This window comes from Sebastes fasciatus, chromosome 14, assembly GCF_043250625.1.
Source record: "Sebastes fasciatus isolate fSebFas1 chromosome 14, fSebFas1.pri, whole genome shotgun sequence".
Lineage (NCBI taxonomy): Eukaryota > Metazoa > Chordata > Actinopteri > Perciformes > Sebastidae > Sebastes > Sebastes fasciatus.
In genome coordinates, this window is record NC_133808.1 from 8,390,902 (window position 1) to 8,416,476 (window position 25,575).

The 25,575-nt window shown below is 39.2% G+C and overlaps 2 protein-coding genes across 3 annotated transcripts in view; one reads left to right on the forward strand and one right to left on the reverse strand.

The window, feature by feature from the left end:
• LOC141782330 (inactive dipeptidyl peptidase 10-like) overlaps nt 1–16,702 on the forward strand; it is a 114,166-nt gene extending 97,464 nt beyond the window's left edge. The window contains exons 10-26 of the mRNA XM_074658565.1: nt 1,670–1,767; nt 1,847–1,970; nt 2,057–2,095; nt 3,626–3,733; nt 4,197–4,288; nt 4,389–4,436; nt 4,905–5,026; nt 5,526–5,573; nt 6,573–6,671; nt 9,131–9,200; nt 10,685–10,879; nt 11,939–11,993; nt 12,087–12,186; nt 12,579–12,637; nt 13,652–13,724; nt 14,782–14,855; nt 15,417–16,702. Of these exons, the coding sequence (XP_074514666.1) occupies nt 1,670–1,767; nt 1,847–1,970; nt 2,057–2,095; nt 3,626–3,733; nt 4,197–4,288; nt 4,389–4,436; nt 4,905–5,026; nt 5,526–5,573; nt 6,573–6,671; nt 9,131–9,200; nt 10,685–10,879; nt 11,939–11,993; nt 12,087–12,186; nt 12,579–12,637; nt 13,652–13,724; nt 14,782–14,855; nt 15,417–15,554 (1,542 nt within the window). The 3' untranslated portion in view covers nt 15,555–16,702. The remainder of the gene's footprint in view (nt 1–1,669; nt 1,768–1,846; nt 1,971–2,056; nt 2,096–3,625; nt 3,734–4,196; nt 4,289–4,388; nt 4,437–4,904; nt 5,027–5,525; nt 5,574–6,572; nt 6,672–9,130; nt 9,201–10,684; nt 10,880–11,938; nt 11,994–12,086; nt 12,187–12,578; nt 12,638–13,651; nt 13,725–14,781; nt 14,856–15,416) is intronic.
• A 1,818-nt stretch (nt 16,703–18,520) lies between these two features.
• The window catches only part of dpp10 (dipeptidyl peptidase like 10), a 226,039-nt gene continuing 218,984 nt past the window's right edge, over nt 18,521–25,575 (reverse strand). For both annotated transcript variants that reach the window (XM_074658563.1, XM_074658564.1), the window contains exons 23-26: nt 24,730–24,788; nt 23,979–24,051; nt 23,613–23,686; nt 18,521–21,794 (exon numbers count right to left, since the gene is read on the reverse strand). In XM_074658563.1, the coding sequence (XP_074514664.1) occupies nt 21,657–21,794; nt 23,613–23,686; nt 23,979–24,051; nt 24,730–24,788 (344 nt within the window). In that variant the 3' untranslated portion in view covers nt 18,521–21,656. The remainder of the gene's footprint in view (nt 21,795–23,612; nt 23,687–23,978; nt 24,052–24,729; nt 24,789–25,575) is intronic.

The following is a 25,575-nucleotide window of genomic DNA, read 5'->3' on the forward strand; positions in this document are numbered from 1 at the left end:
AGGTTAGGTTAGGTTAATTGTTGACTTTAAATTGCCCGTAGGTGTGAATGTGAGCGTGAATGGTTGTCTGTCTCTATGTTTCAGCCCTGTTATAGTCTGGACACCTTTTCAGAGTGTACCCCACCTTCGCCAAATGTCAGCTGGGATCGGCTCCAGCCCCGCCCCTGACATCCCAAATGGGATAAGCGGTTACAGATAAAGAAACAAAGATCTTTTCCTAAACCCAACCAAGTAAAGCTAAACACTAAGTAAACCTAATGGATTACCAAAAATTATTAAACTATTTTCAACATACAATCAAAGTGCCTCGGATGCTTTTCAGACTGTCAACCTATAACATGGACTTCCACTAAAAGTAAGCTGGACAGTCTTACTCGACCACCTACTCTTGAAGAGCACTGGGTTTTTTACACCAATATTACCAAGACTTAAGTTTTTTGACCCAGTGCAGCACTCCCTATTTTTCTTTACTCTGAATAAACCCACTTTGGATTTTATTAAAAAAAAATACATTGTATGCATGTAACGAGCAGAAACTGACACGACGTCCCTGACACGCCGTCCCTGACACGCCGTCCCTGACACGCCGTCCCTGACACGCCGTCCCTGACATGTCCAAAACTGATGCTTGAGGTGCTAGAGCACCATAGTTTTAAGACCAAGCATCATCATATTTGACGAGTTGGGCGTGAGAATGTGTTGCATAAACACATAAATTAAAAAAGCATTTTTGGCAAGTATCCCTCTAATTTGGGCATGCAAAAATATTTAGAATGAATTCGTATTTACAATTTTACAGTTAAATCATATTAAAGGTGACAATGCATTTGTTGTAAATATGTCAACCTTTGTTTTTCCACTCCGGCACCCTCAGTGTTTATCAAGTTAACCAACTTCAGATCTCTTTATTTGTATACAGCTCTCTGAACAGGACCCTTCCTTCATATTTCCATGAACAGTATTCCTGTAATCAACAATTCCACTATTATTCGACTTAAAATAACTACAAACTCAGACCTCCTATGTGTCGAACATCTCTGTTACAGTCTGGTTTAATTTAAAATCTAAACAATGGTTACCAATGGTTACATGTAGTATATTAGTGGTAATAGCAGTAGTATTAGCAGGTTCCAGATGTGTTTGTTCCATCAGATTTCTTACCTGTCATGTAATATGCAGCAAGTGGCACCAGTAGAACAGAATAGAGATATTCCAAGAAGCTATTATACCTCCAAAAGAGCAGAAAGTGAAGGATTGAAAAAGACAGGAATAGTAACAATAAAGATAAGCGGGAATAAATGTGGAAGAGATACTGTCATCCGTGTGATCGGTTATATTGTATTTCTTGAGATTTCCCTTGTCACATAGACTAATGAGCTCTATTTTTGAGGGAGGTTTAAGCGAAGGAAAACGACTGACTTGCCCCAGGGCCTGTGCAGTATACAGCAACACAGTTTATTTTCTATTTGTTTCATATTCTCATTATATTCTCTGTTAAAGTCTTACTGGCATTGTTTAGTAAAGCAGCACATAATAATAGAAAACAAGTTCAGCACGTTGCTCAGTGCTTATTGTTGTCGCTAGAGTGCATTCAGTACATCACGGATATTACATCCAATTTGATTAGGCCTGTGAATGTAATTGTTCATTTGTACTGTTTTTATTCCAGATGGGACAAATCAATCCCACCGTCAGACTCTATGTCGTCACTCTAGACGGCAGCTCCGTAACAAATGAACTGAGACCTCCTGACAGTTTTGAAAAAAGGTATGATTTGAACACATTTTAAATAATTATATGTTTTATTGTTTGCTCACTACTTACTAGTACTATTTGTTTTCCCTAGTGAGTACTACATCACCATGGTGAAATGGGTGACACATGACAGGCTGACTGTGCGTTGGGTGAATCGAGCTCAAAACGCCTCAATACTTTCACTGTGTGATGCCATAAGTGGTGACTGCACCAAGGTAAGATAGTTATTGTTGATGATTCTATAGTCTTCCACAATGAATTTAGAGAAGTGTTATGTGCTGACTTGTTCTTTCCAACTCAGAAACACGTGACGACTTCAGAGAAGTGGCTTGATCGTCAGGTGAGTGTTTCAGTCCAGAGAGGCTTCATTATCTTCATTTGTAAGCCTATCAATATCATAGACTGTAAATAAGAAGTGGACGTAGTAACCGTGACGTCACCCATTGGTTTGTGGAATGTGGTTTTGAAGTCTTGAGTTTGGCATTTTGGCCGTTACCATCTTGGTTTTTGGTGGTCGTCTTGTGAGATGGTAAAGGTTAGGCATTGACCTCAAATGGTTAAGGTTTAAATTAAATCTTCGCACATTTACGCAACTCGGGGGTTACCTAAATACGACCGTTTTTGTCCGTCGACATCTTGTTTTTTAAATTAATAAATGTATTTATTTATTTATTTATTATTCTATCTTTTTTTTTTTAAACCAGAAGTGACATGAGAAGGTAGAGCTAAGTACAACCGAATGCTGAATAAGGCTTTTTCAGGCAACCAAAATGTTACAATTAACTTCATGAACAGAAAACACACTGTGAAAGGGTTGAAGACGAAAACATGGACAACACCGTGTTAGCAACCTGTTAATCACAAGGCAGCCTAAAAGCCTAAAACAGCCTGCTTTATCATCTATAAATGAACATCATACTGTATTGAAGAAGACTTCAATCGAGCGATTGAGACCATAAACTCATGTTTCCAATGTTTACTGAGGTAATAAATCAAGTGAGAAGTAGGCTCATTTTCTCATAGACTTCTATACAATCAGACTTATTTTTGCAACCAGAGGAGTTGCCCCCTGCTGGCTATTAGAAAGAATGCAAGTTTAAGGCACTACCACATTGGATTCACTTTTCAGAACCGCAGGTTGATGATGCAATTAATACATTGTTTAAGGAACACTGTTCCTTTTCATATGAAAGCAGGTAATATATAATATAATCTGAAATAATAGCCACATGGACAGGCCAAGACAGGCCAATTATTAATAAGAGGCAGGCAACAAACATTACAAAGGGATGGAATTACTTGTACCCTCAAAAAAACAGCAACATAGAAGTGATAGTAAATACTTAGTGAATAAAAACACTGGTGTTGTTGACTGAATTTATCAAAACAAGTAAACATGGATGAATGCTGAATTGAAGCTTTAACTGTAAACAACATCAACAGCATTTTATAATTGGACCAGATCAGAAAACAGGAAGGCTTCTTCTTCTTCTATGAAACATTTTACTTGTACTGTGAAACAGGAGAAATTAGAAATAAAGACGTGTCTGTAATATAGGCCTGTTTCTAATAAAGGTCTCTCGCTGCTACAGAAAAATACTTCTGAAATTCTTGCAGGCTACCAATTGCTACAGACCAACCTGTTGGCTTTTTCAACTCTGAACTTGAAACTATCAGCCAAAATATGTTTTACATGAGAAACGCCTCTCATCCATGTTTTATGTAACCAACTAATACAGTCAATGCACATAACTTTATCGGTTGAGTTTCTGTTTTTTTCCTGCTCTAAGTACCTGTTGTTCTACATGGCTACTGACTGCTACTAACTATTAATGGCAGTGTCTATGTTTCTGTTTGTCTCTTTTCCCAGAATGAGGAGCCAATATTTTCCAAGGATTGCACAACATTCTTCATCACAATGCCCTTAAAACACGGTGATCGTGGGACATTCAACCACATCACCATGATCTCTAACCAAGTAAAACTATTACTATTACTACTAAATTTTTTTGATATAATTAATACATTTAGGTAGGTGCTTTTGCTGTTTAAATGAAACGTCTTGTGTCTGTGTGTTTTTTCTTTTAGTCCTCTTATCTGTCCTAAGGCCCTTCCAATTATTCATAGTGCTCATATGATTCCATTTTGAAGTTCTATAATTTTAAATTGCAGTCTAGCTACATTTCCTGAAACACCAGACAATTAAGAATACATTCAGTTGAATAAATTAAGGAGAGCGTTGTACAGTAGATGCACTGGAGGCACTGTGTCAGATTAATTCAGTTTCTGTAGAGATAATAACTGGAACAAAAGTTTTAGACTGAAAGTCAGGGAAAAAACTCAACACCAGTGCATCCATTTAAGAACATGTAGGGTATGTGAGGTCATGTTAACATGCTTTGTCTGCTCTGTTGTGTTGTATGCTTTAATGTGCTTCCCAGTCTGAAGGTCAAGAGGTCAACGTCCGCCACCTGACTTCAGGAAGCTGGGAAGTCTTTCAAATTCTGGCCTATGATGAGAGCACAAACTCAGTGTAAGCATGAGTCATTGACACCATACAGTATTAACACCATGCAATGTGATCTACAATACAATTATAACTCTGTAATAACAGGTTAAATTATGGTTTTCAGTTATTTCCTGAGTACAGAAGGAGGCTCAACACAACGACAGTTGTACAGGTACGCCTGTTTGCATCCTTGCAGAGTGAGTGAGATCGACACCACTCTTGTGTCTGTACAGTCTCATGGCAGTCTCACTGAAATCGTATGTGTTGTATTATAGAGAATAGAATGGTTTTGATTATGTATCCTTGGCCATATTAACAACATTTAATGGCTATATCCATACAAGTGAGTCACGTAGCTCGATAGTCAGGTTTCCATCCGAATGTAATGCAAATTTTAACCAAATTCCTAGCAAATTTGCAAAAGAATATGCTGCATTTTCTATCAACTACTATTATGTAAATATTAGGAGTCTAATCGGCTGAACTACAGTGTTAATATCTATTAATTACTACATTTTATTTTGGTACATTTTTCTTTGATTTTGTCTTTTGCCTGGAGGCTAGAAACATAATGAGTGTATCTCAGAAGTTGTAAATGCGCTGAACTTCTTTTGTCCTCACACACCTTTTGCTCAAACAGAGTCTCCGCCGTGGATCCGTTTCATAAAGAGTGCCTCACCTGCTCTCTCTTCAAATCAAAGTGCACCTACTACGACACCATCCTCAGCCCAAACTGTCAACATGTTCTTCTCAACTGCAGAGGTAACACCTCATTATGACCAAGACAGCAACATCATATCCGAGTATGAATTTAATTCATCAGCACTTTTTAGCACCTCCATTTCTGCCATTTCACATATCGACGTGGCTCTAAAATGTTGTCAAAAAGGTTATTTTCATTATTGAATAACCTTTGTATCTTAATTATATTCAATTTGAAAGTTCTGGATCTTAATCTTCCATGTTAGTTGAGTCATTGCATAAGATAGATTTATTAAACATTAAAAACAAGGGCTACTACACACTGATATATGTATTTGAACTAAATATGTACTTTTCCAGTACAAGTGGTGAGTGAGTCTGCTGTATGTAAGAGCTCATAGGACAAACAGAACTGGACCATTACATGAAAATAGTTAGTTGTCAGCCTTTAACGACATCAAGTATTGCAAGATTTGGAGAACCTTTTTTTTTTTTTGTCCCTTATGGTATAATGGGTGATACAGTTGCATTTACTGACCTAAAGTATTTTCCCCTCCAGGTCCTGGAATACCCCAAACTACTCTTCACAGACTAAATGATATGAACAGTAAGTAAAAACTGAACCAATTTACTATTTAGACTCTTTCGCTCAATTGCATCAGGTATATTTATTCATTGTGTTTGGGTAGAAGCAGATTTCCTGAGTGTGAGTGTGCCTGAAAAGTGCATTAATCGATCAACTCATTTTTGTAGATTAAATCACTAAAATCGAGGGTCATCAAGCCAAAATTCAATAATCGGAGATATACTTAGGACTAAAAAACTGGACATGAGGATGCAATTAAGGTTAAGGCATGAAGTACTTGAAGCGTTACATCAGAGGCACTCAGAGCAGAGTCTGGGGAGACTATAATCTTCCTCCACTTCTACAGGCTCGCAGAATGAGGGATGTTGATTATTCCACTCTTATCGTATCACATTTTGAGAAACATGCTCTTTGATATTGATTTGGTGAAATTTCAAAGTGCACTGTGAAATTTCAAAGTGCACTGTCTTACAGTTTCTTGACTCATGTGTCTTTAAAGGACCAGTGTGTAGGATTTAGTGACATCTAGCGGTAGGTTGCAGGTAGCAACCAACTGAATACCCCTCAGCTCACCCCTCCGTTTCCAAGTGTGTTGGAGAACTTCCGGTAATGAAACATGTGAAAGGTTTGTCTGTTCTGGGCTACTGTAGAAACATGGCGGGCGAGGTGAAGAGGACCCGCTCCCTATGTAGATATGAAGGGCTCATTCTAAGCTAACGAAAAACATAATGATTCTCAGTTTCAGGTGATTAAACACTAATGAACAGTTCTGAATACTATATTCCATTTCTGCCAGTAGATCCCGCTAAATCCTACACACTGGTCCTTTAAATGTGACTGCTGTTTGTTTGATAATGTACTTGAACAGAGTTTTGATCATTTTCGAACAGTTTATAGCCAAGCAGGACATTGAAATGAATGAGTTATAAAGGGTTTTTGTCTAGTCATTGTTGTATTTGTTGCAGGTACGACTTTTCTTCTAACTAAAGTCAATCTTCTTCTTTCCCTGTCTTCTAACAGAGCACAAGACGGTGGAGATGAACACAGTATTAAGACATGCACTGATAAACAGGACAATACCCAAGTGGGAAAGAAGAACTGTACAAATCAACAACTTTGGTATGACGTTGAATTCATCTTTTAACTGTGTGCCATGTTTACAACAACCAACTTTTTTTTTTAGTTTGGCCCATGTCCTATCCACTAACATGGACGGGGCGGGCTTTATGACCTATACTGCAGCCAGCCACCAGGGGGAGATTGAGATGTTTTGGCTTCACTTTTGGGGAGCTGTCATGTCGTCCATCTTTATATACAGTCTATGGTTCAGCCTCACAGAGCTTCTACCATGGCTGTAGACTGTTAAAGGGGAACTATGCCCACTTTCAAAATTCATACATGTTATTCCTATGGTCTAAGACAGTTAAGAAATATTAGTAAACATGAACAACTCTTTCCCAAATCCAAAAAGTAGAGTGCTATAACTCAAATTTGTTCCATGAATTGGGAAAGATGTAGATGATTAATTTAGGTGGTGTTCCCCTTTAAGCCTTGATCATATATGGACATGTACAGCTGCAGACTTGCTTCTATACATACTACAATCTGGGCCTGCATATGCAGACATGCACACTATAAAACATGATGGCAACCTCCTGACAGGAAGAAGAAGAGCTCCTTTGTTTGTTGTATTTCGTATTACAGCATAAAGACGTCAAAAAAACATAACAGTGTGTTTGACTACTTAACAACAAAAGGAGCAAGGATGTACACTAGTACACTTTGGAATGTAAACAAAAAAAAGGATTAGGAATTCATGGCCAAGAAATCAGCATTCTCCACGAGAACTCTAGCTGGGGAAATCAGGTTTCTCTACTCCTCTACCCAAATTATGAATAATGAGTTTTTTTGTTAACATGGTGTGAAAGAAATGGTTACCGCAGTCAGCCCAATTGTAACCTGTTTACTTAAGTGCATGTAAATGCACTGCTGGTAGTGATAGTGGTGATGGTTTCCAGCATAATACGTGACTTTCAGACATGCAAATTCAGGATAAACACAACTGAGCCAACAGGTGCAGAGCTTTTTGAGCTGATTATGAACCAGACCTGGAATCAGAAACGCAGCCGTATACTGTTTCAATTAGAGGCGACAGCTCACCATATGGCTTCCTTTCTCTAATCTGTGTTCACTATTAGAGACAATGTGAAACATATTAAAGGGCTTTTGAGTAGAAACACAGTCAGATGGGAGCCCTGAAATCAAAAGCTGAACGCACACAGGCTTATTTGTCACATGAATTGCCGTGTTTGCTCCAGGTTTATTTCGGGTGTTTAACGATTTTCATAGAACCTGTGTGATTCTTTGTCATTCAGGTCATGGTGCACATACAGTAGTAGTCAAAGGCAGTGTAGCCCTAAAGACAAAACTCTGATTTAAGCTTCATCCTCAGTTCTTGAATCCTTTATTGGGCCTGAGAAGTAATATGCTCACTTCTCCTGTACTGACAGTGCTGTCCTGACATATTTGTCCTGCTGGTTCACACCAGTTAACACCTCTTACAACGTACCATGACTGCCTCGTCACCTCAACGACTCTCACATCACATCATTGTGTGAATAACTCACATACCTAGGGCCTTTTGTGTGAATCAACTTTCTGCTATGATATACTATAGACTATGTTAAACCTTAAAGCTTCAGTAGGCAGAATGTTTTTGGCATCATTGGGTAAAAATTCCATAATAACCTTTCAGCATATTGTAATTCAAGTGTTCTGAGAAAAATCTAGCCCGTGACGGGAGACTTTCGCCAATCACAGGTTACTTTGGAGGGAGAGCGTTCCTATTGGCTGTTCATCCAATGGTGGCAGCTGTCAATCACATGTGAACTCCGATCAAACAGTCAAACTAGTCACTCTAATACCTATTTCTCTCTATTCCCCTATTTCAAATGTTTTCAGAAACATCATGTAGTCTATTGTTTAGCTGTAAAATGAGAAAGTTGGTGACCCGGCAGCCATGTTGAGAAAAGTTGAGGAAATACCAAGCACCGCCCAGCAGCGGAGCACAACTAATAGGAATGCTCAATAGGAACGCTCTCTCTGAAATGACCTGTGATTGGCCAAAGTCTTCTGTCACAGGCTAGATTTTCTAAAGCCTGAAAACAGAGCCATGAGGAGGTGCAGAAGTCTAGTTATCTCTTAGAACACTTGAATTATAATATGCTGAAAGGTTATTATGGAATTTTTGCCCAATGATGCCAAAAACATTCTGCCTACTGCCACTTTAAGTGAAGCAAAACTGCTCAAACTACCAACTCAGGAAAAACAATTTACTTTGTAACTTGTCCCGTCTGTTCTTTACTATGATTGATTATTACTTTCATGACTGATGAAGCTACTGTGTTGACCTGACCATGCACTGAAGGACACATGTACATGCAGTGTGTGACGAAATCCCCATTGTGACTCATCTTCACCATCAAACGCAATCTGGATTGAATGTTAAATGTATTAAACTGTATATGTTTATGAGTAAAAATGACATAATGTTAATATCATGAATTTCTGTTTTGCAGTACTTCGTCTGGAGTTAACTGTCCCAATAGGTTTTGACGAAGCAAAGGAGCACCCACTTTTACTGATTCTGTATGTCATTTTATTTTCAAATACATTGTTAAACAATGCAGAATAATTTCATTCAATAATGTATTAAATGAAGACGCTAAGAAACAAATGCTTGGAATTTAAGCTGAGGTTCCCAACCTGGGGGTCAGGACCCCAACAAGGGGTCGCAAGAGACATTTAAAGGGTCATGTGGTGATGAGTCCTCTCTATAATCTTTACTTTTTTTCTTGTAAACTATTTCTTAAGGACTCTAAAAACTATTCAAATAACACAAGGAAAACAATCAGCCAATGGTTGAACCGGCTTACTGCTGGCAAATATTTGCAACCAATGCCGAGCGGCTGCAAGAAGCCATTGTTTTGTTTTAAGGGGTCACAATCCGAAAAGGTTGGGAACCACTGCCCTAAACTGTTTTCCACATGAACCATTAAGTTTATTCAGTCTGCATTCGAAACCGCCGACTACATACTACTGAGGAACGCAGTATGCAGTATACAGTATACAGTACATACTGCGTTCCTCAGTAGTATGCAGTATGAAACAGTTAAAACGATTTATTTTGCAGTATGCTAGGCTGGGCTTTAGCCTTTAAACAAGCTCTTAAAAAACTGGACAAAAAAACAAACTCGTACCACTATTGCAATATTATCGAAAAATATAACTTATACAGCCTACTGACTAACTTATACTACTAAATACTGCATGGTTTAGCTCCACCAGCCCTTAAACAATGTATTCTAACAGCTCATGGTGAAATGAGACAAACAGGATCATCAACGAGGGGAGACGGGAAAACATTACTCGACAAAATTTACAGCAACAAAACAGTGGAATGATATCCATACAGATGTTACAGTAATGTAAAAAGGGTCATGTTGTCTCAGCAGGTATCTCTCTGCTCCGTCACAAGCAGCTCTTTCCCTCTCCTCTCTGCTGCTATGTAGACGGTCTGTGAGCGTGACTGATCGGCTCTCCAGCGAGCTACGCCCGTGGGCGATTGTGGAGCTTTTTAACTCCAAAAAGACAGATAACCACAGTTTCACGTTAATTTTATAATGGACATTTGAGTTAAACAAACCATCCATCTACAAGGAAATAAAAGCTTCTTGTCTACGAGACTGGTGTCTTGAGAGAGCTCCAGCCAGCTCAAAGCTCAAACTTTAAATTTTTGGCTGCTGTTGTTGTGACCATAGTCTGTACAGTTCCAGCGCTTTGCATTGTGGGAAACAGTAGGTGAGGTAGACTGGTCCGATGCATACTGGAGATTTTTTCCGAATCAGTACGACATCCGCTAGTTTTTGGCATACTAGATTTTGCTTTTGTTTGCATACTGCATCCTATTTGGCCAAATCAGAACGTACTACTAGTATAGTATGCGGTTTTGAATACAGCCATAGTATAGTATGGGGATACAGCCTCAGTCTGGATTTATTTTAGGGTGTTGAAGAATTTTCCTGGAACCTTTGGGCTTCTTAATGGACTGAACTCATACCGTCCTTTCACAGTGACAGCGCCCCTGGTGGTCAGGCTGTGACTGACGGCTTCTCTCTCAGCTGGGACTCTGTGCTGGTCAGCTCAGACGGCGTCATCGTGGCTCGTCTGGACGGCCGGGGCAGCGGCTTCCAGGGTCAGAGGATTCTGCACGAGGTTCACCAGAGACTGGGAACTGTTGATGTTCAGGACCAGATCACAATTGTGGAGTAAGTTTTTATTTTTTTAAATCATCCAGTTGATTCTATTAGACCTGGTTAACAAACTGTATACAGTATAGCATTGGGGTTTTCCAAATAAGGCTGACATTAAAGCTTCTATTTTCGTATTGAAGGTGCGGATAGTCTTCTTTATGTGTTTTAGTGTGTATTTTAATATATTTTTTTCATGCTGTTTCCCCGTAGCTGTGGTCATATAAGATAAGATAAGCCCTTATTGATCCCCAGAGGGGAAATTCGGTTTTTGCAGAAGCACACGGACAGAACTAAGTACAGATAAATAAGGCATAGTAAAATATTAATAATAAGAGGTATATAAAACTAAAATCAGAATAGAAAAAAAAATCTATTTATATAAAAACTTCACAAGAGCAATTTAAGACAAAATTATGAGGTAAATTTATAATGGTCTGATTAATAATCATAATTATATCATATCACCATTATAAAAAAATAATATTTGAAATATTAAATAATTTGAAAAATATTTGAAAAGAGGGCTAGTCCTGTCCTGACGCATAAGCAGACTGACCTAGGGGTCAAACTCCAATTTGTACCAAGTCTTATAACTCACTTGTAAGAGAAGTATAGTGCCCTAAAGCATCCCCTGCTTTATGGTCTATTTAACTCTAAATGGGACCATAATTTACTAAATGAACATCATGCTGTATTAAAGAAGACTTGAAACTAGCGATTGAGACCATAAACTCATGTTTACAATGTTTACTGAGGTAATAAATAAAGTGAGAAGTAGGGTCATTTTCTCATAGACTTCAATACAATCAGACTTCTTTTTGCAACCAGAGGAGTCGCCCCCTGCTGGCTATTAGCAAGAATGCAAATTTAAGACACTTCCACATTGGCTTCACTTTTCAGAGCCGGGGGTTGCCACCTGAAACATACCAACTTGATTTGGCTAACTCAGACTGCTAAAGCTAAATTAGCTAAGATTTAGGCGGGTTTCTAAGGCCAAGGACAATCTTTTACTGTGTAGTCTTATTAGGAATCACTTCATTTTTGCTATTTAGTTAACTCACCCTAAATTTTCAGGCACCTGGTCAGACTACCCTATATCGATGGCAACAGAGTTGGAGTTTATGGAAAGGTAACATAGCCTCTGTTACATAAATAACCAAATCAAATGTATACTGTTTCTTACCCAACATTCATTTAAAGCAGGTATGTTCTATTGTTCCAGGCATATGGAGGATTTCTTTCCTCTCTCCTGCTCCTGTCCCACAGCTCCATGTTCAAGTGTGGCATCGCTGTCGCTCCCATAACAAACTGGAGACTCTATGGTATCATACAGTATTACAACGATCTGAAGCTGTGGCTTATCCCAAACGTGACAAGGACATTCAAACAGCCAGTAAACCCAATGATTCAATCAATGTTGACATGTATTCATCATCAGATTTAGGCTATACATGTCATGGAGATGGGATTTGATTTACAAAACAACACTAAACCACCGGACCACTGATTCAGAATATCAAACAAACCTTAGAAGAGTGGAGCAACATTGATCATAAATGGCATATGCTATTTGTCACAATGTCCAATGTTAAGTGAAGAAGTAATACTAAAAAGCATTAGAAGTGTTATCATGAATGAATAGTGAGTGACTTAAAAGAGCACAATGCCCATACATGCTCACAATATCTCTGTTTCCTTTTCCATCCTTATTAAGGGTCGGCCTACGCTGAGAAATACTTTGGCTCCCCAACAAAAGAGGATCACAAATACCAAGTATGAACATGCTCTTATTTTCACAACAGCAGTAGTTGAATGCATGCTCATTCTTCTCACTGTTTGAGATGAAAGTGTTCAGAAGTCACCCAGTGTATGCTCCTGGCCTGACACAGTATCATAAACAATGCTGTCTCACACCTGAATGCAAAGTACACTCTTTTATTCTGGCATGCAACACATAAATAAGACACAGGAGCCAATTGTACGCAGCACAAAGCGGAAGGTCTTGAGAGGGAGTTTCTGTGCACACCTGGTATTTTCATTCCTATGAGGGGCATTGTGCAGAGAGGCTGGGTGAAGTGGAATCCACCATTGGAGAGAGTGATGAGCATTGTCCTCTCAGCCAGTCACATTTCTTGACTCATACCTCTGAAACAGGTCAAAATGTCTCAACTGGAGAGAAGGCTTCTCCAGACAATAACGGGTTATAAGATCCGAACACATCGCACCACGTACTGTATATCTGCAGCTAAAGAAAGATGGTGTTTTTATATTGTTGAGTTTATGTTTGTGGAGAGATTGAAAGTCTATTCATGTCATTTCCCTAGTATTGCCTTGTTTGTTGCTTATTACATTTTGCAACACAGTGATCTGAACACATAATAATGGTAATTTTCTTTCTGTTGTATGGTTACATAAAACACATATATAAATAAGTAATAGAAACAGCAACAGCAATGGTATGTTAAAGCTATTCATATGACTGCATCAATCCAACACTATACCAGTAATAGCATATTGTAATTGATGTAATACAGAAGGTTTAATAAAGTGATTAATACACAGTATTCAGTACACTTTCAGATTCTGGGTCAACAGATGAATTTGGAAACTGATATGGTGTTTGGGTCAGTCCCCAACAGACCTTTTCCACATTTTCACAAGAGCACAAATTCCCGAAGTGTCTATTACTTATTGCTAATTAGCTTTAAATAGCATGTTATTTAGAATATGTTAGTGTTGCTCTTTCTGTGTGTGAGGGCTTATTTTACTGTTCACTCTCTCCGACAGATTTCCAGTCTGCTCAGTAACGACACAGCTCCGAGTCCTCTGAACTTTCTTATTATCCACGGCACAGCAGATGGTGAGTATAGGTACAGGTACGAACAACAAAGCAGATATGTGGAGGTATAATAGAGTTTACTGGCAAGATAACCATCAAAAACTTCAGTCTTGGACTTGAGTTATTTAGTGACATTTAATGTGTGGCCCACATTAAAATTTAAAATGTAATTTATTAAAATAAGCTTTTTCTTGGCCTTATAGGCACTATATTGGAAATTTAGTTTGACTTTTTTTAGCAAATTTAAAAATATGTTACAAGCTACTTTGTTTTGTATACTATTTTTGCTATTCCTCCATTTTTTTTATCACTCCTGAAAATATGTAGTTATATAAATGATCATATGAAACTAGAAAACCTAATCCATTGGTACCAACCATGTCATACTAGCTTGTCATGAAGGAGGCTAAATAACGCTCCAAACTCGAGCATAATTTTGGTGAGGAAAAACTGGCATGGCTATTTTCAAAGGGGCCCCTTGACCTCTGACCTCAAGATATGTGAATGAAAATGGATTCTATGGATACCCACGAGTCTCCCCTTTACAGACATGCCCACTTTATGATAATCACATGCAGTTTGTGGCAAGTTATAGTCAAGTCAGCACACTGACACACTGACAGCTGTTGCTGCCTGTTGGGCTGCAGTTTGCCATGTTATGATTTGAGCATCTTTTTTATGCTAAATGCAGTACCTGTGAGGGTTTCTGGACAATATTTGTCATTGTTTTGTGTTGTTAATTGATTTAAAATAATAAATATATACATAAATTTGTATAAAGCAGCATATTTGCCCACTCCCATGTTGATAAGAGTATTAAATACCTGACATTTGAATTTGCGATTAAATATTTTAATCGATTGACAACCCTTGACAGAGCATGTGATGTGTAGTAATATATTACTACACATCACATGCTCTATATAAAACGTGTGATGAAGTGACTTGTTGCAAAATGTAATTTGCTGGGAACATATTTTTGTGCTACAATTAATTTTCTTTAAACTCCCAACTGGGGAAGTGTAATGGAGTGAGTAGCTGGGATGAATTTTCATTTGAGTGATCTGCTCTTTTTCAGCCACTGTTCATTTCCAGCATTCTGCTGAGCTGGTCAAACTGCTGTCTGCATCAAATGTTAACTACACTCTCCAGGTGACTGCTGCCATTTCTTCTCTGAGTTCATTTCATTTTGCTAACAAGACGAGACTTTGATGTTTTGGTTCTGGGTCAAAGAAGCAGCCCTCTTATGGTTTATGCTTTTGCGGTTCCATCTGAAATGTGTGCATATGAAAAAGCACAAAGAACGTCCGTTTTGATTTGTGATCTTGTTATAGTTCCTGATTTAAATGGCAAAGTTCCTGTACAGACAACACTAAAGATTTGAGAAATTTGGCTTCTTAAATGATTTTCATAGAAAAAAATGTTTAGATTTTTTAACACATGACGATAAATGACACATGACATACATACATGCTAAGCTAAGCTGATCAGCTGCTGTCTCCAGCTACATATTTAGCATAGATGCTAGAGTGATAACATTCGTGTTATCAAACTCTCAGTGAGAAAGTGAATGAGCATATTTCCCAAAATGTTTATTTAGTAATTGAGATACTGCAGTGTGATGTCACTCCTGTGACATTTAAACACAATTGAAATGATTAAAAATAGAAGGTTAAATGAATGACACTTTGTTTTCTGTTTCCTGCTGCCTAGATTTTCCCAGATGAAGGACACAACATGGCCTCCACAAAGAGCCAACACTACATGCTAAACTCAATGCTCATCTTCTTCAAGCGCTGCTTTGAGGAGGAGCAGGTTGTCGTCCCGGAGACGTCTAAAGAGCTTGACTAACCTGTAGAAAATCCTGCGATGACTGTTCAGTGAAGTTAATAACAATTGCTGTCATGAGCCAACAAAGAGAGGCGTTGTTTTCATGAACGGCTCCCGTCTCTAAAAGCACTCCAAAAGCATTAGTATGTAAGATACGTAGCATTACATTTGCTAGGAGCAGCTTAGGGATTCCAGGGTTGTGATGTTGTGGAATTGAACAGATGGTAGTATTGTCACTGTATTCTAATGCTTCAGATTATACTTATTGTTTGTAATGTTTGTATCATGTACTGAGTACAAATGTCAGGGAATCAAAGAAACTTGTATTTTTGCATTTTACAGTATAATTTTTTGCTGACTGTGAATATTTATATTTACTGCAGATGAAACAATTTAACTTAACAGATCACATCACAAAACAGTTTTTGCAGGGGCCTTTTTACCTCATTAGTTGTCGCCATTTTCCAACATTATAGCCAACACAGTGTTCATAGACTTACCATAATGTCTAATTAGATAATGAAGATTATTCATTGTCAGCACTGAGGCACCAGACCATCTGCGTCTCCAGTAGCGGTTGATTGATTCCTCACAAGACTAAAGAAACAGCCTGATCTCCTGGGAAGGCGTATAAATAGCATGACATTTTAAGAACTTTTTGCATGTCATGATAATAATGCATTTTAGGCTTCTCACGTGTCATTTCACGCCACAAGCCTAACGTTACGAAACAACTTCATTTAACACCATGCCGTCACTGTGAAACCATCGCAGTTAGGTTCAGGCAACCAAACCACTTAGTTAGCTTTAGGAAAAACATCATGGTTGGGCTTCAAATAAGTACATAAACTAATTAAAATATGTATCTAAACAACTTAACAGAAGTACGGAAAACACAAACACGTTGGGACAAGAACACCAGTCTCATGGTTGAAAGTCCTGTGTTGGTTTGACCCATCCACCTCCCCTACCACCATCCCTGTCTCCTAAAGATGTTTTTCCTATACAACGAAACTGCATTGTGAGAAAGGTATTTTGTCACAGATTACATTTGTTTTTGACTTATCACAAATACGTTTGTTATGAAAGTCCGCAGAAGTCCATGTAGGGTAGAGGTCGGGGTGGTGGATGGGTCAAACAAACACAGGACTTTCGACCAGGAGACTGCTGTTCATCCAAGTAGTTTGGTTGTATATTTGTTTTGTTTCAATTTCGTACTCCTTTTAAGCCAAACCATGATGTTTTTACTAAACCTAACCAAGTAGTTTTTGTAGTAGGTTGCATTTTTTGGTTTGTTTTATGTTTCAATTCACCACGTTTAAAACTGTTTAAAACTGTTTAAAACATAACTGAGAATGCAGTTTAGTTGTATGAGAACGTAATTTTGTAGGAGACAGGGTTGCTCCCGCTCACTGTTAGCAGTTTCTCACTTTTTATTCTACGTCACTAACTCTGAGCGTAGCATATTCACTCGGATGTGTTTACATTGCAGTCAGTACAGACTACATGGCGTAAAATGACACATCAAAAGCAAGAACAACGTTATTGCACGCAAAATAATGAACACATTTGTTGTGTCATTCATACACCATTTGGTGAAACTGGGCTGAAAAAACAATTGACACATGGTGGTTTTAATCACATGCAGGTAACCATTATGTTAAACCTTTGCCTCATTGGGACTGGGTTTAATTTAACAATACTTGCACTGGCTTGTCGGTGATTTAAATCCTGTCTGGGATCAGTACTATATACAGTCACATTTGTGAACTCGCTGGTCCTTCGGTAATTTAAATCCCACAGAGCTGCTTGAACTTCTACTCTATTTATTCTTTAATCAGCTCAAAGTGAAATTTGAGTTTTGTGTGAAAATTTAAGTCAACATAAATTGGCCTATTTGTGAACCAATATGATGACAGAAAGAGTGAAAGCCATCAGAACAGCAAAAACCTGTAAGACATCATCAAATGTGCTGTTGTAATATCAGCGTCCTGTACTGGTATTCTCCTTTGAGCCTTGTTTTTTCTTTCAGCCAATAATTTGCAAATTGGCACCATTGAAAGTATGCCGAATTAGATATTAGCCGTTCCTTTTTTGCAATGTACCCATGGATGTACAGATAGCTATCACTACATTACTTTAATACTGAAGAAAACTTAAACTTCAAGTTCTGAAGCGCCTTTTTTCAATGATTTCTAAGGAGATTAATGGATGTTTATTCCCAGCGTTATGACAATTTATGACTCAAATTCACCTCACAAAGTATATTTGCCTCCCCTCAATATTAGCCTTTTATGGCTATCAGATTGGAAACTACATTGCAGTACTACTGCTTGGTATTCCTTTAATGAATAAGTCAACTCAAAGATGGATGCTTTTTTTTTCCACGATAACACTTGTTCTTTTGAATGTTTATGACCAAATGGACTCTTCACTGTTATATGTAGCATTTCCCAAAAATGTGAAAAGTGTTTCAAATGGGCAAGAATGGAGAAACATAACTTTTAATAATACCAGTGTATTCTGTACAGTGTGCTCAGTCCATATAACCAGACTCCTGTAATACTGTATGATCACCATATCCTTCCTCATAGGATGTATCAAACCCGTTCATTTTCTGACCACGATCCTGTGCTGCTTACACTTCTGCACTTGCTTGATTCTGTCATATATACTGACATTTGTATACTTGGGAAAATTTCTATGCTGAAATAAATTGTTAAACAAGACAGCGCTGTGTCTTGTTTGCTGCCATATCTGATACAACGTGCCCAATCTTGATTTAAAAGTGCTGATGGTGCACCGGTGACATACAATGCTTTGAGGCAGCAGCAGTGACAGACATTTTCTTGCAGTTGCTTTCAGGTCAAAGCCACAGTCAGCTGCAACACTGTAGTTCAAATGATGCTTTAACTTGGATCCTTACACAGCAAAAGAAGACATCAAAAAGATGAGGGTCTACTCTGAACATTGTATTGACTGGGACAGACGTAATGTCACTGTGACCTTTGACCACCAAAATCTAATCAATTCATCCTTGAGTCCAAGTGGACGTTTGTGATAAATTTAAAGAGATTCTTGAGAATGGTACATACAGACGGTTGGACAACCCCAAAACATAATGCCTCCAGCCACGGCTGTCGCCAGCACGGAGGCATAATGAAAAGAATATTGACAGAATAGGAAAGTTGATTAAAAATGAAGAGTCTTTGGGTATTAGACGCCAACATGAAATCATATTTTAAGGGGGTAGTGCAACGGGTTATCATCCCAACTCGTCATATACTGACGCTTTTTCAGACCCCTTGGCGACTCTTTTCAGTCGCAGTAAACACATGCTTAATGTAGTGAAGTAAACAAAAACATTTGCTTAGGTTCAGGCAATCAAACCACTGTAGCTAGGTTTAGGAAAAAAAACACCATGGTTGGGCTTGAAACTATTACGTTTGTACAGTGAAAATGACACTGAACGGTGTGAACAGTGGACATGAACAGCTGATTGTAACGTGTCGCACGGGACACAAACAGTCTCCTGGACGAAAGCCCTGTGTTTGCTGGACCCATCCACCTCCCCTCCCGCCTGTCCAGTGTGTGTCTTTTCACTCTTAAAGCTACGTCACCACACGCCCAGCGCACTTTCCCTGAGCGTTTGCCACGGATGGGTTTACATTGTAGTTAATGGAAAGATTTATGCGTCTCATACCGACGCTTAAGGGTGCCTTAAGCGTCGGTATCGCATGCCGACAGCAAGCGTCGGTGTTTGACACCCTGGGAATGAGAAAGGGCTGGGTAGTGATGCTATGAGCTGCAGGAATATCCCCCCAATGGAGTCTCTGCACTGGTGGTGGGGAAAGACTGATATTATTTCTCTCAAAACACAACAAAAATTGTTCATGGAATGAAAACATATCTAAATCCTCTTTCCCAATGGACACCAATAACCTACTAACACCCACTAATATCTGGCTTTTGTCTAGTGGGAAAGGTTACAATCGGCATTTATTCCCGGGACAAACGACTGCAGTAGTCACAGGTATTTATCGGCTCCAGCTCTGACCGGCAGTGATGGAAACACCTGGGTGAACACGCCCCTTTTCCGGTGCTTTCTTTGTCACACTTTCCATCTGTCTCTATCTGAGCAGCGTTACAAATTAGTCGGCACAGAATTTGAAGAGAGACTAAGAACCAGATATAAAAAAGAAGTAACCACCATAACATTTTCACTGGTATCTATACTGCCTTCTACTGTTTACTAACCCTAGTTTTACTGGCAATGGGAAAGGAGTCTATTGCATATTTGTAGTGGGTTTTCCCACATTTATGCGCTAATTTTGGTGGAAAAATGGTAAAAGTGTGGCCAAGAGGCTCATCTGTGCTGATGACTTCAGATCCTGCAGATTTAAAGAGTTTCTGTCCCTCAGCAGAGTTGACATCTGCTCCGTCATTAAGGCCAGTGAGTGCAGACACTGTTAAGGCAGCGTTGATCACTTTAAACAAGCAGATCTTCCATGCTAAATCATTAAGGTAGGTGTCCCAAGGCCATGACAGACTACCTCTACTCTTTAATGTGAGTCCCAAGGTGAAGAAACAAATGAAACATTAAATTGAAATCTCAAACAATCAATACTGCAGACAAATGGATCTGATTTGGTTCTCCGCTCTAAACTGTGTTCTATTCATGAGCATAACTCATTGTTTTTCATCGTCTTTTTTTTATTTATAATCATCACTAGAGGACAATCACAATAACCCCAAAAGCTCAACCCTGCCCTTTCCCTTTTAAAACAGCAAAAAAGAACAAGAACAAGCATTACAAAATCCATCCTAAGAAGAAAATCAACAGCTGAAATTAAAACAGAAAAAGAAAGGTACAAGACATACGGGTCAAATGAATCCATCCCCATAGACTAAACTATCTATGAGATCTGACATCTCAAAAATATATTTATGTACACACTCTGCTGTATTGTACTGTACAAAATGTGACACCACTTGACACGTTCCCTGTAGACATGCAAACACCTTACGGACACTGTAAAATTGTCCACCTCAGTACACCCATTTTCATTAATATCCACTGCAGTTAATTATTCTTTTCTTGATATTAGAGAATACCCAGACACAGGGAAAATGTCTCTTGACTTCAAGAAAGCTCTTGAATCTGAAAAATCATCTCACACCTTTTTAGAGATTTTAAGAAAACAAGATTTAATGATATATTAAGATGGAGAAGTTGCAGTGTGGCCTGAAATTACTGTATGTCCAATATCCATTATTTTCATATAATTCACAACTTATTCGTGACCATACAGCTGACATAGTGTTGTAACTGATACTAAACTGACTGCAACGCTGTGTCTCAAGGACCTGAGTTGACATAGGTTAACATGACACGCCTAATGGATGACTACCACTGCCAGCAAGTACTATTACAGTATGTTGAACCTCATAAGGCATTGTACATGTCTACACAAGACCCCTGTACAATAAAGTGTGACCTATAAAGACTGTTTTTCATTTAGGGTGGGCGATGGCGGAGGGTTTTCAGCAGGAAATAGCACTTATTCAGGATCGTCTCTGTTGTGGTGAACTAGCATTTCCTTGTGCGACAATACAACAACCAAAGGAAAAGGTGAGATCAAAAGTGTACATCTGTGTTCTTTCCTTCCCAAGTGCTACCACAAAGGAGACTAACATGGCAAAATGAGTGAAGCCGCGAGGGGGGGAAAAAAGAACCATGCACTTGTGGATGACTGCAGCCCAGAGAGAGCCTGCAAAAGATGAAGGCGGTCTTCCGTGCGCTTTGCCAAGAAACGGAGCGTCCCCAAAACTGAAATGACTTTATGCTAGAGGGCAGTTCCCGCCTCAAGTCCCGGCAACGCAAGTGTCACTGTCGTGTCCTTCAGTTATCTTTTCAACACATTTATACACCAGCATACACAGTCACACACTGGAGTGCTCACACACACACACGCACACAGCCACACACACTTTAAGAGCATTAGCAGCTCTAACCCAGTGTCCATGTCCGGCTAAACACTTGGTCCAAACGTGAAAGGCCTTGACGGATTTTAGCGAAATTCTTCAAGCTCTGCCAAAGGTCTGACCCTCAAAGCCTCCCGCCTACTCCTCTTCCTCCTCTTCCTCATCAGGCAGCGGTAGTAACTCTTCCTTCAGACACTCCCTGTAGAAGCTGGTCAGTGTGGCGTAGAGGTGCTGGCGACTCTGCTGAGACAGGAAATGGCCCTCATCTGGGTAGATCTGGTGGGTAAAAGGTAAGGCAATTAGTGGACAGAGGTTTGTAGACATACAGTCTGCGCGGGGCTGATGGAATATGAGATTGGGTAAGAGATGTACACTGCTACCGTCTGCCACAGTGTCTTTTCTGATATGCGCTCAAATTCAACTCAGTCTATTTAAAACAGCTCTTATTATTTTCACAATAATGATGGATCAAATGTTGATGTGTAATGTGAAAGGTGTCACTCGTAGTGATCAACCCACAGAGAATTATTACCCGACTCTGCAGTTTCCCTCAGCTCCGAGGAGTGTTTTAGCATCTGTTTTTAGCTCGTTGTTTTGGTTTTACGGTTCACAACCTGGATGTTTTTGATTAGTCTCACATCGATTTCGGCTGCAGCAGGGGGCTTTTTTCAGCTTAAAAGCCCTGATAAACCCACTCTACACTACCTGCTCAGCACTAAACAGCAGGCAGACAAAGTTAGCGGCTAGCTGGTTAAGATAGTGGAGCATTTAGCAGCTAAAGAGATAGATTTTAATTGATTTTGAAGCTATCTTGCTTGCCTTTAGACCAGCATGAAATGCAATATCTGAAATGAGAAAATATCATTGCATTCAGATAAACCTTGGATGCCTCAACAGTAAGTGGGTTTCTGATATGTCTAAAGATGGAAATGTTATATTTCAGTTGGCACATTCCTCAAGCCACATTAAAATGAAAACAACAAACCGGTTGGTCTCCTGTTGAGATCAACCACGTCAGCCTACAAAGGCGATGCATGGCTCCTAGAAATGTAAATGCTCACCAAAAACACATGCTGGGTTTGCAAACCAAATACATTTGGGACAAATGCTATTCCCATCCACCAGCAACCAAAGTCACAAACGTAACCAAAGTAACCAACAGAACTCAAAACCTTGTGTGATACTCCCACAAATCTTAACCACAATGCTAAATACCAAAGGAACGTTCATCTACATTGTTAAAAGGCACCTAAACTCTGTTTTGCTTTAACAAACTACAAGAGTCACAAACCAGATTGGTCAAACATACTAATGATCAAGCCTCCATGTGTCACACTAAGGCTATATTTAAAGGGAAAATCTGCCGACTCTTATGTGGATGTCCAATCAGTGTTCATGGTAAATGTAGTAGATTGAAGCAATAAATCCCTCAGTGCGTGCTATATTGATGATATTCTTCCTGCATCCAGCGCTGTCATTTGACATGGCAGTGACATAGTTGGAGACAAGGAAGAACTATAGGTCTTTGACACAATGCTCCTCATATTTAAGTGTCCACCAAAGATCCCCGAAGGTTTTCACTTTTGGGTCCCAGAGTACTTTGGCCTGGTTTTCTGAAATATTATAGTTCTGTTGTTTTCCTGCTATGGTGTTGGTATTGATACGTGGCACATTTGCGGCATGGATATCTGTTTAAGAGCCAGTCCAAACAGTTAAATGACTACTGTGGATGATAGTAAGCCCTATTCTAAGAATTCAGAAACCTACCGGCGATCTTATAAAAGCTATATCCATGTTTCTCTACAGTCTAGGATTACTAAAGCTGTTATAGAAAAGGACATTCAATTGACTTGTGCTTGTCCGTGGTGATTATGGTCATTGTTCTGATCAACCCATCTGACACACCAGTAGCAATAATTGCACATATTATTTGGCAGATATGAGTGTTTGGGCTGATTCAATACATTTTGACATTACATGTGTTTACATTATTTTGTACGTGTGATATTATAAAAAAATGTGCATTAAGCATCACTGTTGGAACAAACACAGTTAAGGATTGTGCCTCGGTGGTGTTGTCTCTGCGATACACACCTGCATTGAGTAGTTTGCTCCAACTTTCACGAGGTTCTTGACGAGCTCAGCAGTATGCTGAAAGTGGATGTTGGCTGAGAACAAAGAAATGAAACATGTCAGCAAGATTCAGACTGACTCCAAACTGGGAAAAAGAAGAGACAATCACATTCTCGCAGGATGGAAATACCTGAACAAATTCGACATGCATGGTTCACCGGCGAATGTTTTCCTCTGGAAATCCCAGCATCAATTTAGATAACCCACTTCTCCTTTTATCTTTTGATTAAAAACCATTACGTTCCAGGATTGCATGCTTCTTTGTGCTCAGCGGCGATGCACCACAGATACAGCGTTTTCATTGTATCACAAATTATTTTCTCTTACCATCCGCTGTGCCGTGCACCAGCATCAGTGTCTGCTCCTTAAGTGCTTGAACGTTCTGCAGCACACTGGAAAACTGTGAAGAAATCAGAAATAGTGGGGAGATAATAGATTGATAGATATGCTAACTGACATTGAAGAAAGCAATAAAAAGAATGAAGTATGATCAAATGAAAGACATTGTGGTGAATTGCATTATACCCTGATTACACACACAGACACATTCAGTCCCATTGACATCATTTATCTACGCTTTGAAATATTACCGTTTGTGCAAATTGTGAGGGAGAAGATGTAAAACCAAATCTGCAGACAGGAAATATACTGAAAGCAGTGAATTACTTGTTCGGGACAGATTTGTTGTTTGGTTGTTTACAATGTGCTTGCAAAAAAAAAAACTTTTGTTCTCCCCACTGCCTCTTTCCTATCACTGTGGAAAACACCTCTGATAGCAAAAACATCTTGTCTGTGCGGGAGTCCTGAGAGAGCCAGACAACCCTTTTGCAGCAGCTTATAAAAAACCTCCGGCATGTGATCTAACACACTGGTACACGCAGTTACCAAAGAGAGATGAGTGACAAAATCCTATGGTGCATGAAAAAAACACAAGAAAAGGTGAAGCACCGCTGCCTCTGACTTTGATAGCAGCATTCAGTAACTGTGGGAGCTTAACTGTAGGTGTGTCAGTGATGTGTCGGCAAGCTGCTTTCAAAGATCAACAGCAAACAAGTGGGGGGAGGTAGTAAACACGCACCTGATATCTGCTGTCATCCCGTAATGGCATGCCAAGGTACCTCTCAGAGAACGCTGATGCTGTGCAAATGAGAAGTGATACATTCTTAACAGTGCTGCCGGTAGACAGCGCTCCAGCTGCCGCTAAGCACCTAAACAATGTGGAGTTCCTGTCATCCTGCGCCCAAATGAAATGCTTCCAGTGAGGAGGAAATAACACCTTGTGTAGGTGTAAGGGTCCTCTGTGTCAAAAGAATGCTCTTTACTCAGGTGTATAAATGCGGTAATGTATTGCTAAAAGCTGAGATTCACCTCACTGTCAGAAGTAAACAGATTCTTAACAGGCACAGGCTAAAGCACACAAATTGTTAGTTTTACTCCTGGCATGGTATATACATTTTTATACCTGGATTTTTGACTTATAGTTGACTTGCCAGATGGAAAATATGAAGAAAGACATTCAGCCCAGTCTCCAGGAAACAAAAATTGGCATTGTACGTTTCTGCAAACCAGGGATACGTTGAATGTCGACTTGACTTTCTTTTTTTTTTTTAATGTGGACGTTTTTGCATTCAGGCAGAGCAAGTGACATATTACAGCAAGTGACATATTACAGCAGATGATGCGCAGCGCAAGTGACGGAGTACGGAGTGGTCATTATTGAAAGTTATATGGTAAAATAACCAGTATAAAGAGTGAGAAAGTCGGGCTGCACCAATACCAATACCGGATTGGATATCGGGTCGATACTGACTCAAATGAGGAAATACCAAGCAACGCCCACCAGCAGGAACACAGCCAATAGGAACGCTCTCTCTTTGAAATGACCTGTGATTGGTTGGCTAGATTTCTTAAAGCCTGAAAACAG